This window comes from Echiichthys vipera, assembly GCF_963691815.1.
Source record: "Echiichthys vipera genome assembly, chromosome: 7".
Taxonomy (NCBI): Eukaryota; Metazoa; Chordata; class Actinopteri; order Perciformes; family Trachinidae; genus Echiichthys; species Echiichthys vipera.
Genome location: NC_139832.1, coordinates 5,546,877 through 5,566,126, shown reverse-complemented (window position 1 = coordinate 5,566,126; position 19,250 = coordinate 5,546,877). Strand labels below are relative to the sequence as shown.

Here is a 19,250-nt window from a genome sequence, read left to right as displayed (position 1 = left end):
ACGGGCATGGTCAAAGTGGCACTGGATTAAAGAGGTGACTAACAGTTTCTTCACCTTTTATATTTTAAATAAGTCTTAAAAACCTTTTGGATGTAGAAATTACAGGCTGCTAAACATCCAGGCCTAACCGAGGACCTAGGTTTTACTACTTGGTGTAAACATTTCTTTTCGGGGGCGGCAGTAGCTGGGTCCATAGGTGACTCGGCTGGAGAGGTGCCAGTTCATCTCCTGGGCACTGCCGAGGTGCAGTTGAGCAAGGCACCAAACACCCAACTGCTCGGGGCGCCGATCCATTGGCAGCCCCCTCGCTCTGACATCTCTCCATTAATTGCATTTATATAGGTCCTGTTTGTGCATGTGTGTGTATTTAGGGCCTGTGTGTGTGTAACATGAATAATATAATTACAGAGTGAAAAAAGTGGATTTCCCCTTAAGGGATTAATCTAAGAATTCTTCTTCTTCTTCTTCTTCTTCTTCTTCATCATCATCATCCTCATCCTCCTCCTTCTTCTTCTTCATCATCTTCTTCTAATACTTCTTCATCATAATCATCATCATCATCTTATTATTATTATTATTATTCATCTTCTAATTCTTCATCTTCTTCTTCTTCTTCTTCTTCTTCTTCTGTATTTACACTTTAATTTAACTTAAATGAACATTGTGGTTGAAACATCCCCATCTAGTGGTGTTTTTAAATACAAACACCCTCTTTAAGCCCCAACGAGTCCAAGGGGAACATTTGTATTGGTGGAAAACCATAAAAGTACCAGGCACCTTTATTCAGGAACAAACAAAAAGCAGACAAACCAAAATTGTTGATACATTTGTATTAATTATTGGACAGTGTCAAAATGCTATTTACCATCATTGAATGACAGTTCACATATTTAATATTCGATATCAGGCCAATGTCATGGAAGGATGTAGAGAAAGAGTTATTAAAAACAGAGGAAATCTGTTTAATAAAGTCAACTATAAATATGCATTTACTGTAGAGCAATGAGCCAACTGGAAAACTACAGGTTTTGCAGGTTATTCACCCACCTGAATGTGCAGTTTGGCAATGACATACACAACTAATAAAATGCGCAGAATGAAAAAATCTAAACTGTGTTCCCTGATAATAATAAAAACACATCCTTTGAACTAATCCCAGCAAACTGACGGTTCAAGGACCAAAAAGTATCATAGACTGAATAAAACCCAAATTCTGTTAAGTAAGAATGCAAATAAGACTGATGTAAAACATATGTTGTGACAGTTTGCTTATGTCGGCCCTTATTTTTATTTTATTCAACGATTATTATATTATTATATATTATTATATTATTATTTAACCAGGAACAGACTCAATGAGATTAAAAATCTCTTTTACAAGAGTGTCCTGGCCAAGAGAGGGAGCAGCATATTCATGCATATACACACAAACACAAGGTGGACACAAACATTAAAACGCTTAGCATAAAAAAAACAGCAAACATTTCAAGGTCAGCTACAATAATACAAGCCTAAGGCAAAACATCTACAGCCAGATGCCTCAAGGTTAATCCGATTTCCCCTTAAAAGTGTTCTCATTTCGTTAATTATATCTATTTAGAGCAATGCACATCCCTGCTGTCTGACAGGTGAACACCGCTGTCTGCTGTGCAGGCGTCACACTGTAACTGGGCGTGTTCCTCCTTTCCTGCACCGTCACATGATCCGCACGGGGCCTTCAGCCGAACTTCCTGTTCGGAGGACGCACCCGCCGCTGCACACAGTGCTGCAGAAGCTTTTCTCAGGTAAAGGTGAGTCCATTTTACACAGATGACTTCTGTTTCATTCAGTTAAGACCGTTTTTTGGTCTGATGTTGACTCTTTATATTTCATCTACCGTGGTTTACATGGTATGTGCCAACCAGCGCGACACTGTGCATGCTTATGGGGGGAGATTATATATTTTGCATATATTTGATGACTGAATTTGTGGTTTGTGTGGCATGCTGTGGGTTTTAATCTTTAAAGCTCAGCATATATAGTTTGAGTTTATCAATAAATAAAGCAGTAATCTAATTCATCATATCTTCTCCCAAACTGGCAACCGTCTTTGTGAAACTGGAAATGTATTTACTATATTTACTTAGCAGCTTCTGACAATTATCCCGGTCATGCAAATGTTTTTAAGAAAATAGCTTAATCCTGAAAGGTTTACAGGCTAAATTAAAAAACAATAGTTATAAAAACAGGTCGTTCAAATGTAGGCCGAATTACAGAGAAGACAAATAAATGCTATGCACTTCTGTTTTAATGGATATAACGTTTGGCCATCAGCAAAGATTTATAAAAAATATTATTTTTGTACGGAGTTTGGCGAAAATCAGTCGGATAACTCTTTTATTTTATTTATTTTTTATTTTTTTTTTACTATTATTCTTTGTATTATTTATGTATTTATCTATATCTATATATATTTATCTGTTTTTGGGTTCGGTCTGTCTTTGTCTTTTTCTTGGTGGGATTGTTTTTGTTTGGTTATTTGTAAAATAGAGAATATGACTGTTTTGTATGATTGGAAAATTACAAATACAGTGTTAAAAAATACATTTAAATCAATTGGATATCGAAAAGAAACATTTCCAAATAACTGATACATGTTATTTGTGAATAGTTGTGGTGTATATGTATACATATATACTATAGACTTTTATACAGTATATGATCTTTAGGCCTACAAGAGAATCCGTGAGACTTTTATTTTGGAGGGGTTTGTTGACGCAGTCAGCTGACACGTACACGTAAACAAACATGGCCGCTCACGGAGCTCAGCTGTAGCGCCGTCAGTGGTAAACCATCGTTTTCAGTCAGTTTTTAACCATTAAAAGTGCTTCGTTTAAGCGAATTTAGAGCGAAATCTGAAACACTTAAAGAGCCGAACCGACACAAACTTGACTTATAATGAAACGTTATCGTTTGCTAAAGCTAAAGTTAGCAACTAGCCTCGACGTTTTGGCTTTTTCCGTCACTTTCTCTAAAACGCAGCTCCAAACCCCGTTCAAAATTAATAATATTTGTAAATCCTTGTTTATCAGCAAAAGTTATATACATTTAAATAAATGTTCTTAATAATATTTTGTGTTTTCTGTAATTCGGCCGACATTTGAACCAGAAAATGGATATATTTGCCCTGTAAACCATTAATTTATAGGCTATTATAGCTGCTGCACAGCAAGATATTGTCAGTTTGGCATTTTTACGACGTCTGGTATTGGGGGGCATCATTATCTCCCTTTGTTTGACCTTTTCTCAATTCAGTTTAATTCATTTATTGTGCCAAATCATAACGAAAAGTGATCACAAGACACTTTACATACAGAGTAGGTCTCGACCAACTGTGGTACTCAAACTCTCTCTGGTGGTACTTGTAGGTATCTCCAAAATACAAAAAAGGAAACATAATCACTAAGCTACTATAATACTAAGAAAATACTTAAACTTTTAAGATCTGTGAAATGTCATTTAAAACAAGTTTAGCATTACTGTCATTTTTGTTTCAATATCAGCCTTTTACGTAGTGACGTTCATGCGTAACGAGCTAAACTGTGATGGCAGGATAGTAAACAGGCAAAATGATTGGTTTGAAAACACTGACATGTCAGTTCTGATGTTACTGAGGTCAATAATAAATAATCTGATTAGGAATAAACCGTCGTGTCTACGCTGCTGTATTTTGGTGGTACTTCAGAGAGCCTGGTATTTTCTGAGGTGGTACGTCTAGTAGTTCCTCCATGAGCGGCAGCAAGTCGCAATATCTATACTAATCAATCAAACTAATAACAATTAGTGACATACCGATACATCGGCTGGACGATATTATCGATATTATTGTGTTTGTTACGTGTATTGGCAGATGCGGGCTGCTGTGTCCGGCGATATTTTTTATTCCAAGTATTGTTTACAGACAGGCGTCCACAGGCAGCTCTGCGTTGCTGGAGACGCCTTTTTTAAGTTCAATAAATGTTCCTTTTTTTAAAATTGAGGCTCGTAATGTATGTTATCATCATTCGGTCATCGGCTAAGGCTGATAAAAAATCAGCATTGCCCCCAAAAAATCCATTTCAGTCGATCCCCAATAATAATAATGTAATGATCAACTGTGCTATGTTTTGAGGTAGTTTTGTAATGCGCTGATAAATAATCCTATGTTCAGCAGCCACGATGAACACAGCCTGAAACACAAGAGCAACTCTATGGGCAGCAGGAGACAGAACGCAGGGGATGACGGAGAGCAGAGTCTCATTGGGCCTCCATCATCTGCCACTGATGGAGATCTCCTGGACCAGGATGTCTCCACACCGGGGTTCGTCTATATGTTGGCGTTCTTCTCTGCCCTGGGAGGCTTTCTCTTCGGGTATGACACCGGGGTGGTCTCCGGGGCGATGCTGCTCCTGAAGAAGGAGATGAACCTGAGCGCTCTGTGGCAGGAGCTCCTGGTTTCCAGCACCGTCGGGGCAGCGGCGCTCTCTGCCCTGAGCGGAGGCTACTTGAACGAGTGGCTTGGGCGCAAGGTCTGCATCCTCATGGCCAGTTTCATCTTCTGCATTGGTGGCGTCATCATGAGTGTAGCACCGGACAAGGTGGTTCTTCTTGCAGGGAGGATCACAGTTGGTTTAGGCATAGGTAAGTTGGTGACCTATCTAGTTAACGTCTATTTACAGGTGACACGTTTTGAACCATGATGTTGTGTTTTAATTTGTCACCCTTCTATAGAATTATGTCATGTAACATTATTTTGGTTGTTTATAGCACAATAACATCTAATTTAATGTAATGAAAAAGTGAAATATCCGTATAATTCAATTTTATTTACAGTGCCAAATCATAACAAACTTTTTGTCAGATATCCAGGCTTTTTTACGCATTCTTTAATCAAATATTTCTTTATCTAAATCTTGAGACTTTTCAAACTTAAAGCTGTATTTTATTAAGGTTATTTACACTGATCTACAGAGCAGGTTTGTATCTTTTACTAATACTTTTTTTTTTAAAGGGTAAAATGGGTTAAATTCTCAACTTTAAGGTGTCGAAAAGTATTGTTTTGGTATCATTCAGAAGCTCTGGAATTTTATAGGCAACAATATTGAGATGTGTCAAATGAGGCGCTTCCCTAAGAGCCCCCTCTCAGTTCCCCCTGTTCACTTCTTTAAAGTTTAGTCTGTATGTAGTGAGACATCGAACGAGATATTATGAAAGAGAACTTATGTGTTATGGCAGTTAATAAAGTAGAACAGTAGAAACAAGCACAGCTAAGGTAGGAATATGAAAATGATAATAATTATGGTGGCAAATATGATCAATCAAATTATAAAAACTTGATTTATTGTCATTTTTTATTGTTCAGAGTTTGATAGAACATCCGCTGTGGCTATACTACTGCAGTACTAGCATGTTTTGTTTTAAAATAACCAAAGCAAGATTAGAGAACAGTAACCGCTGTGTCAGAAGATTTAAACAATGTTTTCTTCGGGCTACAGGATTCAAAAAGGAACAGGAAGTGCAGAGGCCACATCTTTGACTGACTCTGCTCCCACACATCACTCGTTTCTCACACTGCTCTGGTTTGATCTGCGTCCATTCTTCTTCAGTCTCTGTAGTGGGTCTCTTAGACATGACTTTGTCACTAAGGATTTTCCATAGATTCTCTCTGCTTTTGTCACAAGATAAAGGTTTTTTGTTGAAGTGCCTTGGTTATTTAAAAAAGAAAACATGCTAGGACAGCAGTGGTAAAGCCACGGCGGATATTCTATCAAATTCTCCAGAACACCGGTGTAGTTTGAGAAGATACAAAGTCCACTCCCAAGAAGCTGAGTTATCTGATCCGGGCAGACTCTGACCCCACCTGACCTGCTTTTCCAGCTCTACTATTGGCCTGTATTTTTTCTGAATGCAGAGAGAGAGGGGATCTTGTAACAGAACAGAAATAGAACTTGTTCAGCAAAAAAATGTTTGTGGTGTTTGTCAAAATGAAACTCCTTCTTGTTTTCCCATCAGGCATTGCCTCTATGACGGTTCCTGTATACATCGCCGAAGTTTCCCCCCCTCACCAGAGAGGTCAGCTGGTCACCATCAACAGCCTCTTCATCACCGGGGGTCAGTTCATTGCCAGTGTGATCGACGGTGCCTTCAGCTACATGAGCCACGGCGGCTGGAGGTATGCATTGGTTCTGCCCATAGACTGTATAAAAAATGAATTCAATCATGCTCGCCTATGGGAGTCGCCATCTTGTCAGGCTTTGACTCCGCCTCCATTCCTCTAACCAAAAAAGGGCATGTATGTGACGTTGGGGGGAGGGAGATACATCCATCTGGCCGACGTATACCTCTGAGGAGAAGTGAGGGCCAGAGGCTTGCTGTCACTCAAGGGACCACGCCCCTAAATTATTTAACATGGGGGTCAATGAGAAACTGTTCTATTATGAAACCTGCCCCTAGTGGACACTCGTGAACTGCAGTTTTTGGCACTTCCTGATTGGCTCAACCAGGAAGTATCTGTGGTGGGGGCGTGGTTCTACAGCTATCGTCTTCTCTGCTAGTAACTTTCCATGACAGGTGTTTTTGTATACCCAGTTTTTTTCTGTGTGAAGTGTGTGACCGGTACATGATCTGCATTGTGCCAATATTAGCTTCTCCCAGTTATATAACTGTTGCCAGGTTTAGGTTTTTGTTTATGTTTGATGTACTAGACAGAGATGGGAGAGGGAGAGCTGCCAGAAGATGTCTCACTCTGATTTTTAATTTTTATTTTTTTGCTTTTTACCCACATTAGCTTTAAATCCCCTCCCAAAAACCTCTAAAATATCAGTATTAGTGCTCATCTTAAAAAACTCTACGGGCACTTTCACACCAGTCTTTTTAAGTTCGGTTGAATCGAAGTTGAGAGCGCTGCCTCATTTGCTGCGGTTTGTTTGTGCCGGTGGGAATTCAGCGATCGTACTCTGGTGCGCACCAGAAGTGGACCAAATGAGAAAATAAGAACCAAAAGAACTCTGGTGCGGTTTGTTTGTGCTGAGAACGTGCTCGGACCTGGGTCTGCACTTACTGTAGAAATCACTGCGCTTTTTTGGACCCAGCTCCTGTAGGCAGTTAGGTGATTTATGTCATGAAAAAACAACAACTATTTTAGCAACTGCGCACCAGTGAAGTTGACTAGGAACGGACTATCAGGTGTGAAAGCGCCTTCAAATATCAGTATTGGTTCTCGCGCCAACGACTGTTCAGTTCTACGTTAGTGTACTCTGTTTGCACTCTGCCAACATCTCATCTCATCTTCATCAGCTTATCCGGGGTCGGGTCGTGGGGGCAGCAGCTTTAGCAGGGGACCCCAAACTTCCCTTTCCCGGGCCACATTAACCAGCTCTAACTGGGGGATCCCGAGGCGTTCCCAGGCCAGTGTGGAGATATAATCTCTCCACCTGGTCCTGGGTCTTCACCGAGGCCTCCTCCCAGCTGGACGTGCCTGGAACACCTCCCTAGGGAGGCGCCCAGGGGGCATCCTACAAAGGATCAGAAATGAATTGGGCTTTGAAAAGGCAACATTGACCCTTATAAAAAAGCCAAATGCAAGGATTAAAACTTAAAGTGTTATCTCAGATTTTAATGTTGTGAACATCCTCTCATGTGTGTCTTGGTGCCCCGACTCATGATTGAGGCTTTATAGTGATGATGCAGCTTGACATCGGTAGCAGATATCAGATTTCTGCTCCTCCTCGTCCTCTCCACTACTGTAGGTACATGCTGGGTTTGTCCGTTCTCCCAGCGTTGCTGCAGTTCGTCGGCTTCTTCTTCCTGCCGGAGAGCCCCCGCTGGCTTCTCCAAAAGGGCCGCAGCATAGAGGCCCGCCATGCTCTCAGACGGATCAGGGGAGGCCAGAGCGTCGACGAGGAGTACGACACCATCAGAACCAGCATCGAGGACGAGGAGCGAGAGACGAATGGAGGTGAAGGGTTTCTGTGAAAAAGATGTCACACTGAAAGCCAAATATATTAGAAAGAAATTGAATTCAATATTATTATTTTTCGGCTGTTTCTTCTTTAGGAGGTCTTGTTATTTTGCGGATCCTCAGACACGGGCCGACTCGAAGGGCTCTCATCGTCGGCTGCAGCCTCCAGATGTTTCAGCAGCTGTCTGGGATAAACACCGTCATGTAGGTCAACTATGTATCTTGTAATGGCTACCATATATATATGGTATACCATATAATGATCTCCTGATAACATCCACCTGAGAATGTTGATAACAGCTCAACAGCCCGTGTATTTTACTGCGTCCCGGCCCGTCTGACTGGAAGAACTTCTAGACTGATCTTTCCATTGACCCTCTTTGCTCATATCTAGGTACTACAGTGCAACTATTCTGCAGATGGCCGGGGTGCGGGATGTTAAACAAGCAATCTGGCTGTCTGCTGCAACTTCTGCTACCAACTTTGTGTTCACCTTGGTCGGAGTCTGGCTGGTGGAGAGAGTGGGCCGCAGGAAGCTGACCTTGGGCAGTCTTTTAGGTTTGTAATTCGGATATTTCTACAGTAATTAGTTGACTGATTTACTTTTTTAAATATTGTTTTTATCCAGTTATTAGTTGGTTAAAACACAGTTAGTGTATACATTCATAACAGAACAGAATAATTCTGAAATAGAGAAGTTCTTGGTTGTAGTAGTTTGATATATGCTGAAGATGAGATGTGTTTTTAAAAAAGGTTCCTTACCTTAGGAGCATCAGTGCCTCTTCTGTCGCTTTCACATGAAAAAATCCATCATGACCTTGTTTCATCATTGCTTTTATTGAATCAGTTTTATTATTTTCAGCAGCAGCTTGGTTTGGATGCCTATCTTTGAAAAAGACCTTATACACAAAACGGCTTCAGCGCAGAACCGGTTCTATTCTAAATGACAGTTCCCATCATTTGCACACTGAGTCTCAGCCCTCTGGGCGCAGGTTAGCAGTCCACATTTGTAGAACAAAAAGACACAAAACCGGTTTTATCCCTGCAGCCATCACACTGAGGAATAAGCCGTAGCTACATTTTGCACAGCTGATTATTTAATGCTGATTTTATTGATATACTTTTTTTATTTTATTTATATACCATTTATTAACTGTATTTATGTCTTTTACATTTTTATGTTATTTTTTATTTTATTTTATTTTTATTTATTTTTTACCCATTGTGTTTTATTAACCTAAATGATTTTTACTAATTTTTTATTATTTTATTATTTTTATTGTATTTTCTATTTTTATTTTATTTTGTTTTATTAATTTTTTTTTTACCAATTGCGTTTTAATAACCTAAATGATTTTTACGGATTTATTAGTTTTTATTTTTATTATATTTTTACTATTAGTTTTTGGTTTAAGATGCTTCTGAAGCTGTAAGAACACTTTAATTTGCCATTCCTTTTAATTTCCACTGTCTTAAGTGGGAGGACATGTGATATATGCATCCATGCGTTTTTCCAGGTACTAATGAAATGACCTGACTTGATCTATATTATTGTTATTTAAGCTGTTTCCGACCCTCTGGTTGGTTAGATTGTGTATGATAAAAAAACAACATTGCAATATCGGTTTGAATCCAATAATCGTTCAGCCTAAATGGACAGGACATCTCTTTTTCTAGATTTTACCTGCAGTCTTGTGCAGAGGTGTATGAAGGATTTATTAAGTCATAATTTAATTTAACAGCTGTAGTAAGTGTGGCTGTTTTCTCTAAATACAGGTACGGGTCTGAGTCTGGCTCTGTTGGCGGTCGGGTTCTTGCTGTCTGCCCAGTATTCTCCGTCCATCAGCCTCCACCCAGTCGACTCTCAAAATTCAACCTGCAGACTTTATGGGTAAGAGTACACACAACGGCTACCTCACAGTCATTTTAATACTCACCACCAGCCATTTATTTTCATTCTGAGACATCAGTTTATAGTTTTTCTCATTCATCCTGATGACTAACCTGATAAATCACCTGAGTCACATGGTTTGTTTCATGGGAAATCGTCTTATCGCGACAATTTAGCTTCTGTGCAAGGCAACCTGATCAGTGGCATATGTAAGAACTGTGACTTATAATAATAATAATAATAATAATACATTTTATTTGTATTGCACTTTACTTTCAACAATCTCAAAGTGCTACAGAGCAGAATAGAAACAATTAAAAAGAAAAAATAGAAATACGTAATAGGTTAAAATGAGAACGTATAAAAGACATTTAGCAAAATGCTTTTGTGAACAGTCAGGTTTTAAGGTCATCTCATATCAGCCTCTTACCCAGGGTCGGGTCGCGGGGGCATCAGCTTTAGCAGGGGACCCCAAACTTCCATTTCCACATTAACCAGCTCTAACTGGGGGATCCCGAGGCGTTCCCAGGCCAGTGTGGAGATCTAATCTCTCCACCTGGTACCACCTGATTCACCGGTAGATCGAGAGCTTTGCCTTCCGGCTCAGCTCTCTTTTTGTCACAACAGTGCGGTAGAGCTACTGCAGCACTGCCCCTGCTGCTCCAATTCTCAGGAACACAGGTCTTGATTCTGAGTGGGACCGGGAGCCAGTGAGGAGATTTCAGGATGGGGGTGATGTGATTGTGTTTGCACACCCTCATCAGGACTCTGTGTCAAGATTTTGAGAGTCCAATATCCCTTTGGTTTGTTTTCTTAGTGGATGTAAAGCTTCCCTATCTTATCATGGTGACGTTCTCACTGCTGACAGAGTGGTATTTGTGCCTGTCTGTTGCTCAGTATTGTATTAGTATGTGTGAGGTTTTACCCTCAGCTCTGTCCTCCAGGTCCTGTGAATTCTGCATGTTGGATCCAGATTGTGGATTTTGCTATCGTGAAAACCGCACTGGAGTGTACGACTCATCCTGCGTTCCCGTCAATCAAGCTTCCACAGATCACGCCGCCTGGGGAAGGTCAGATGCTGTTTTTCTTTTTGTGTGTGATTGTGTGTTACAGAGTAAATGAGAGGTTGATCAATAGTTGAGATGGATTCACAAGTGTCAGAGTACAAGCTTCCAACACCCATGTGGCTGTCATTACAACATTATCACCACATGTTGAAAATATGTCTAACCCCTACAGTAAAAGCTCCTGTGGTCTGGACTGTTGGATAGCTTTGCACAGGAAATAGCATCAAAAATGGCAGTTATTGAGAGCAAAGACAGGCATTTTCTTTCAGCATCCTCAGAGTGTAACTCCGGCCCAAAATCATCCCGTGGTCTTACATCCGGCACTTACATACATCAAATAAGCCATCAGAAATAGTTTTCAATGCGTAAAAAAACAGTGAGGTCCAATTTCGAGTTACACTTTAAAGTTGAAGCTAAAGAAGTAGCGTCCTCCTTATGCTACTGTCCAAATACAGAACTTAATTAAAGCACACAGATTTGCCTGCAAACCAGATTTCTTGATAAAAACCTGAGCAGAACCTGTAGAGAAATGTTGGTTTCTTTCCTGCAGGTGTTCCAACCAGACAGAAGCAGCCGACAGTCCAATCTGGGCCTACAACTACTGTCCGACGTCCTACTCCTGGATCGTGCTGATGGGCCTCATCCTCTACCTTGCATTCTTTGCTCCGGGTCTGAAACGACTTCTCAATGATTTTCAAAAACATCTCATATTTCACAGTCATGCTATAAATTACAGAGGAATCACTCTAGGCACCCGACCTATATGGGATTTTTGAGAGCGATACCGGTTTTAAAGAGGAAAGATTCACAGATTACTAATTTAGGACATTTTTCTTCTGGAATGAAAGTGTGGATTTTGCACCAATACGACTGCAAAGCGACTCAGGAGGCTGCTCTCCTAAACAAATAACTTCAAATGTATTTAAATAATATTTAACACTGTCCATCCGTACCGTGCCCCGTGCTTTATGGTACTTGTCCCCCCTACCCTTTCCCCTCGTGGCCTAGGCCCGTTTGTACTCACACTACCTGGGCCTCTGAGAATGCTTCTTGCTGCCTATAAGTCATCACGGCGGAACACGTCACATGCATTGATTGACATAATCGCGATGCGTCGCTTTGTTTAATGGAAAGCAGCGCAGAAAACATGGTAACGCGCAGACCTTTCGCCTCCATTGTTTTAAATGTCCTCTCGTGGTCCGTCCTTCTTTTTTCTATGTCCCAACAGGCGCACATAAAACGACGTCAGACCCGCCGTAGGCCTCATGCTCCTGCTTGTACACGTGCGAGTGCTCGTACATGTGCAAACGTGCTTTACAAAAGCCCACCTCTCCCAAACGTGCCGCTCCTAGGCGCGGTAGGGTTGCACTCACACTGGTCAAACGAACTAGACTTTAGCCGTGAAACGTGCTTGGCCACGGTACCGATGGACAGTGTGAGTGCGCCCTAACATACATTTTAAGTAATTGATGATTAGATTATTATAGAAAAGGACTTGACAAGCACGGTGCTTCTTCCTCATTCTTTTCCAACATATGTCAATGTTGCTTATTTTTTCACCGTTATTATTGGTTACTTTGTTGTTGTTTGTTATAGTTTTATTTGATTTATTATTCTTTTTGAAGTGTTTGAAATCAAGTTTATTTAATTATAGAAAGCAATTCTAAAGAAAACCAACAATAAATAAAGAATAAAATAGATATCTAAATAAATATCAAGTTCAGTATCAGTCAACTTCTGACCATTTCATTTCAATAAAGAATAAATATAAATACAGTAAATAGCAATATAAAACCATGTATTAGTCACCATAAGCATCTGCACTGTGTGTTCTGTAAAAAAGTTTTTCATCTCATAAAACACACTCTGATACCGATAGATGCGATATGTCTGCGGCCGCGGTCTGGCTCTTTATAACATGAACCGTCTCCGATTGTTCTGAGCAAGTTTACATATTTAAAAAAAGATGATTGAAAGAAATCATATTTATACAGAGTTTCAGACCCAAACCTCCACTGTGGCTGATACAGGAAACAGAACCCAGATAAGGAGGACGCTAATTTATACTCTACCACAAAAAAATAACAACTGTGCCTCTGTGTGTCAGGTATGGGCCCCATGCCTTGGACAGTGAACTCTGAGATCTACCCGCTGTGGGCCCGCAGCACCGGCAACGCCTGTTCAGCCGGGGTCAACTGGATCTTCAACGTCCTGGTGTCTCTCACCTTCCTTCATGTCGCTCAGTATCTGACCTATTACGGTAAGACTGCTTTTACATGTGAGGGCAGGCCTTTTATCAGAAGAAGGTGTTTGCTGGCTTTCTCTTGGACGCATGCACTTTAGTGTTCAATTGTTTTAACCCATAAAGTATTGTTCCCGTTTCAAACTCAATATAAATCATTGTATCGCTCACATATTACGTTGCTTAGACAGTTAATAAGAATATTAATAAAAATGCTTTTGAACTTTCTGAACACTCAGTTACCTTACAATAAAAACACTCAGACATACTCATAAAGCAGTCAGAGAATCAGACATTAAAACTACATAATAGTACTAATAAGACTAAATAATAATAATATTAGAAACCAAGAGAAAGGGTCAGCCATCCGTGAGGAACTCGGAGTAGAGCCGATTCTCCTTTGCGTTGAAAGGAGCCAGTTGAGGTGGTTCAGGATCATCTGGTAAGGATGAACCCTGGACGCCTCCCTAGGGAGGTGTTCCAGGCACGTCCAGCTGGGAGGAGGCCTCGGGGAAGACCCAGGACCAGGTGGAGAGATTAGATCTCCACACTGACCTGAGAACGCCTCAGGATCCCCCAGTTAGAGCTGGTTAATGTGGCTCGGGAAAGGGAAGTTTGGGGTCCCCTGCTAAAGCTGCTGCCCCCGAGACCCGACCCCGGATAAGAGGTTGAAGATGAGATGAGAGAAAGGTCGGGGTCATTCCAGTCTTACAAAGCAGATCAAATTAAAGGGAATAGCCTGTCTGATGTGTTTTTAAGGCGTGATTGGTTCATTTGATCTGTCTAATATCACTCTATTTAAGGGTTTAAGCATTTACTGCAACTTCAGAGGGAATCTTTTGCATAAGCTTGGTTCAAAAATGTTGTTTTTCTACTCTTTTTATTTATAACCAGGCATGGAAACTATAAACACCATGTTGTTTATAGCAACTGGAAAGCGGTTCCTGTCCCAGGTTGCTTTTAATAGAGCATTATGTGACTGAATCAAACTCTATATAAATATATATTAAGCTATGATTCAGACATTTAACACAGGTGCTATCTCGCTGAATATCAAACTCACTGTGAAGTCTGCAGGTTAAAGACTGATGAATGAAACATTGGTTTTGTTCATTCTGTCTAAGAGTCCTTGAGGAGGACGTGAACACTCACTGATCCACCCAAAGAAAGCACGAACCGGTCAAATACAAGCTCAAACTCACAGTCTTCTGAGTCACTGAGTCTCTTTCCAAATTGAATAATAAACGATATAATATCATAAAGAATATATTTATAAAAAAACAGCCCCAAATTACCTTTTTATGGAGAATCGTTAAGTAACTTTAACAAGCTTACAAAACAAGCTTCAGGGGAACGCTGTCATTTCCATTTTGTTTTTATAGAACGTGAGTTAAAGCTGCAGTCGATAAAAAGGATTTAAAGCAGAGTGAGACCTGTTCGTGTTGTTCGTCTCACGGGCTGAAAAGCGAGCCAAGAGGAAGAGCAGAGGTCAAGTTTTCAACGCCAAAAATAAACAACCTACCCCCGCTTTAACATCACGCCATCTTATGAACGGAAATGCAAAACGCCGGTTTGCATTTTCATTTTTCAAGTTTAGGTAGTCAGCTGTTTTAGGATGTTTCACCTTAAATCTCATTATAATCCGCAAGGATTTAACATTGTAGGACGATGAAATATAGCAATTTACATTATTTTTAATTTCAAGATATTTTAATTTATATATAATTTTACAAACAAGGCAAACAAAACAACAGACGTACAATATCAGAACCCCTCACCCACCCCAACCCTGGTACAAAAAAAAAAAAAAAATAGATAAACAAATAATCGCATGAGTTCACCTTTGGTTACTTATAAAAGGCAAAATAAAATACAATCAAGTGCCGTTCGAGGTCCAAAATAATCATAAAATTATACTTTAGTATATAAAATAGCAAAGGTAAGCAAGTTATTTACTGATGTACTAATTAAACTGATGAACACCAGCCATTGCCATTGTATCTTATGTTAAGATCTGATTCCCATTTCCTCTTTGTACTGTATAAATCTTATTGTATGTTTTCATTTTAATGTCAACATTGAAAGTGCACATGTTAATCTCTCTTCCAGGGGCGTTCTTCATGTACACCGGCCTGGTGGCGTTGGCTCTCCTCTTCGTCCAGGGTTGCCTCCCAGAGACCCGGGGTCTGCAGCTGGAGGATGTCGATAACCTGTTCGCCGGTCGGCTCTGCTCCTGCGGAGCCTCCTCACCTCACGACAAAGGCCACGTCCACTACATCCGGGTAAAAGGCAGCAACCACCTCCACTCTGACAACGAGGCCTCAGATGTAGAGTAGACTGTGTTTCCTTTGGGTCGCTGATGCTGGGGAGGAAAGGTAATCATGTTGCCCATTGGTGGCCCCAAACAAACAGAAAAAATCTCTCTCCAGTGATTGGCTCTAACTGGCACCTTCCCCTCGCTCATCATCTCTCTTTTTCCCGTCTGCCTTTGTTTCACCTGGGAGTTGGTCTTCTCTTTCTCCTGTGCATTCCTTCTTGTTTCCCATCATTCCCTCTGTCATCTTAAACGGGAACGTTGGAGCAAGACTTTCCAGGATTTCGGACGAGCAGGGTTAATTGGAATATCCTCCCACAATCCAAAGACATGCAGGTGTTAGGTTAATTGATGACTCTAAGAATTGCCCTTAGGCGTGAACGGTTGTCTGTCTCTGTTCGTCTCCATGTGCCCTGTGATAGACTGGCTTCGGTCCAGGGTGTACCCCGCCTCACGCCCGATGTCAGCTGGGATCGGCTCCAGCCCCCCGCGACCCCGACCCCGGGATAAGCAGTTGAAGATGAATGAATGAATGAATATCCCAGTAAATCATAACAAATCATGTGGTACTCAAATAGAACATGGTACTTATGGAAAGCCCTTGTTTAACAAACTGATCATCTGTATTTTAGGGACATTTAAGATGAACTTTGGGGGATGATTTTTTGTTTTTCCAGTGAGTTCAGAAATCAGGTGACCCGGTTACTGACTCACCATTTCATCAGCCTTTCTGTAGCATCCAGTTTTATTTCCACTATCAAAACTCTTTGCATGATTCCAGTCCGTTCATCTTTTGTAGGCACTGTCACCTTCACAGTCAATACGGCAGCAAGAATGTGTTTGTGTTTTTAATGATTTGTCGATGTAATGGGTGTAATCTTTTGATTTGTGCTGGTGCTGGTGCTAATCTGCACAGTTGATTGCGGGTCTCTGCTATTGTTTGCACAGTGAGCAAGATGCACTTTATGCGATGTTTATGTCAGGGCCTGTATTCACAGAACATCTCAAGTGTTTTAGCGCTAAGAGCAGGTCTTAAATCTGTGAGGTGAGGAGTAGTTAAAAGGACTTTTTACGTCACTAAGAGCAAATCAACAACATTCCTAAAATGGCTGCTGCAGCAAAACGCCTCAATTAAGTTTTTTAATAATACTGACCTAAGGGATTGCTTCTTTTTATGGCTTTTATACTTATCCCGACCCTGAATGTGTCTTTTAATAAAGTCCTTCCTTTCACACTCGGTGAACTGCAATTTTCTACCTTACTGGATCAACTAGGAAATCTCTGTGGTTGGAGCTTGGTTTACGTAATTTTCTAAAAACTCTGACGAAAATGGAGATTTCGAAAAACTCCGGCTGCACATTTGTATGTAAACAGAGGAAAAACTGAGTTTCCAGCATCCGACAACACAGTATACGCCAGAACTTGCACCTGCGTCATAGGTGTGACCTGTGTTTCCATTGTCATTTGGCTGTGGTGATCATGGATCATTGGCTAACGTGGGCTTGAGCTTCTCTATACCCTGCCACCCACAGGTTTGGCATGCTCTTCACGGGTTACTGTAAACAAATGTCTTTCTGAAAACGGACAGGTGTGCATGATGTTATTTGAGAAAACGGAGACGGTGAAATGTCCGTTTATAAAAATAGCCAGCCACATGTAAACATAGCCTTAAGTTCACGCTTAAATAAGTGACTCTTAGCACACATTTTATTTTGAAATCTTGATTTGGATATGGCAACATACCTCTTGCAGTATTTCTATCAAGAATTCACTGACAGAGACTCAAAACAACCAATCACCCGTCCTTTTTCTTAACTTAAGACTCAGTTAAGACCCCATTCTTCAGTGAAAGTTGGTCTCAGGAGCTTTATGAAGAGGTTTTAAGAGTCCTCCTAGTGGGAAGATCAGATGTTTTCTGAATATGGGCCCAGATTGTATGAACGAGTTGCTAAAATCTTAAATTTTCTAGAATCATTCAGAAATCAACGCAGCACACTATGGAGCAGTGGGCTCAGACACTTCCATAGCGTATATAACTGTAAGTACTGCATCACGGTGCTAAGTGTGCTAATAACTTCCCTGCTGTGTCACTGCAGTGCTAAATGCTAAATATGCCTTTTTAATGTTGAATTTCTTTGTTTTTGCAGCTCAGATAACGGTGACCAAGTATCCCTTAACAACATATAGCAGAGCATCTTTGTTCACAACGTCAACAGACACTTTGATGTGTGCCAATTTGCATTTTTAGATCTAAACAGACTTCGAAAGTGTTTCTGAGTCAGTCATGTTTTTAGAAGAAGAAGATTTCCTTTATTAGTCCGGCAACGGGGAAATTGTTATTCATGTTACACACACACACAGGCCCGAAATACACACACATGCACAAACAGGACCTATATACATGCAATTAATGGAGAGATGTCAGAGCAAGGGGGCTGCCAGTGACCAGCGCCCCGAGCAGTTGGGGGTTCAGTTCCCAGCCAGGTCACCTATGGACTGAGCTACTGCCGCCCCTTTACTACAGTACAAGCTAGACGTTAATAGACGCCTAATGTGTTCCCTTTTAAATGTTTTATTTAAGAACCATCTTTAATTTCTAGTAATGTTTCTAGTATTCTACAAACATCGGGGTTATGTCTAAATTTAATCCTTTTCTGACGAGTGAAATATTTTGAAATGGCACAAAAACCTTCATATTTATGAGAACAAAAAAGTTTTCAATATTTCTAACTCCATTTGTTGTGGTTACAGATCTGTCGTGCTTTCATGAGGTCATGTTTGTTGTGAAAAGTCATAAGAAATATCAATTTCCCACTGTTCATGTAACTCTTTTTAATTACCAGCCTGTGTGTGAAATTACAGAGAGGGGGAAGTTTTAGGTTCTTTGTGTTGGAAAATGTACAGATATTCAAAAACTCTGCCACTATTTTTGTACAACAGCCTTTGATGTGTAGGTCATAGGTCAAGTTCACCAAATGCCAAATGAGATGTGTTTATTCTGGTCCTGTGTCATTTACATTTAGTAAATTAAATGATCATGCTGTACGTACATATTTACGTGTCTTTAATCATGTTCTGTTCATCAGTGTGATCTTTTGAAAATAAACACACACTAAAGCATTTCAAGCATTGTGCCTGACAGTATTAATTATGCAGAACTTAAAGGGTTTGGTCGTTTGCCCCAAAAAAAGTTGATAGACCCAGTGGAAAGTGTGTTTTATTGACAGGTTCCCAGCGCGGACTATCGACAGACTGATGGCGTCATTAAGGTAGGGCCCTGTAGTTTCTGTAATAACAGAATCATGGATGAAATCTCAAATTTTAAATTTTAAAAAGCTATTACAGATTGCACAGGGCCCTACATTAAATACCTATGGAGTTAATTTCATCCGCTAAAAAGAAAACCAAATGTCCTACCGCTAGTGTTTTAACCATGCAGGGAGTTTTGGTTTGCTGGTTTTTTTTGCTCTGTTCTTGAGATATCCATCGATTGTTTATTTGTAGAGCTCACAGCGCTGAAAAATTAACATCATCATTGTTTTCCTCAACAGGACTATGTTCTAGGGACATTGTCCCAAGTGAAAAACAAAAAAAAATACATTTTTCAACACTCTGAACACCACAAATGTAATTATCTCCGCCTCTGTTGTCCTGGAGTGGAGGCAGAAATCTCAGAAGCAATGTCTCCAAACTGTCTGCATGGCTGGACACCAGAGTTTAATGATTTTTGAATAGTATGTGTGTGAAACGGCCCTTTA

At 40.5% G+C, this 19,250-nt stretch overlaps 1 protein-coding gene across 5 annotated transcripts; it reads left to right on the top strand.

Annotated features, from left to right (window-relative positions):
• The first annotated feature begins 1,728 nt into the window (after nucleotides 1-1,728).
• On the top strand, nucleotides 1,729-18,539 carry LOC310948907 (proton myo-inositol cotransporter-like). 5 transcript variants are annotated; one of them, XR_014593262.1, is made up of 13 exons: nucleotides 1,729-1,790; nucleotides 4,190-4,659; nucleotides 6,031-6,190; nucleotides 7,767-7,975; nucleotides 8,074-8,182; nucleotides 8,373-8,536; nucleotides 9,755-9,869; nucleotides 10,814-10,939; nucleotides 11,487-11,605; nucleotides 13,044-13,196; nucleotides 15,288-15,553; nucleotides 17,462-17,530; nucleotides 17,640-18,539. XR_014593262.1 is itself a non-coding variant. In XM_083916199.1 (13 exons), exons 2-13 carry the CDS (start codon nucleotides 4,230-4,232, stop codon nucleotides 17,646-17,648), a joined length of 1,836 nt encoding a protein of 611 aa, XP_083772325.1. In that variant the 5' UTR covers nucleotides 1,729-1,790; nucleotides 4,190-4,229; the 3' UTR covers nucleotides 17,649-18,539. The 5 variants fall into 5 exon arrangements, 4 of the variants coding, with proteins under 4 accessions (XP_083772325.1, XP_083772322.1, XP_083772323.1 ...); XM_083916199.1 differs by having other exon boundaries at nucleotides 15,288-15,460; XM_083916196.1 differs by having other exon boundaries at nucleotides 15,288-15,460; nucleotides 17,462-18,539.
• Nucleotides 18,540-19,250: the final 711 nt, after the last annotated feature.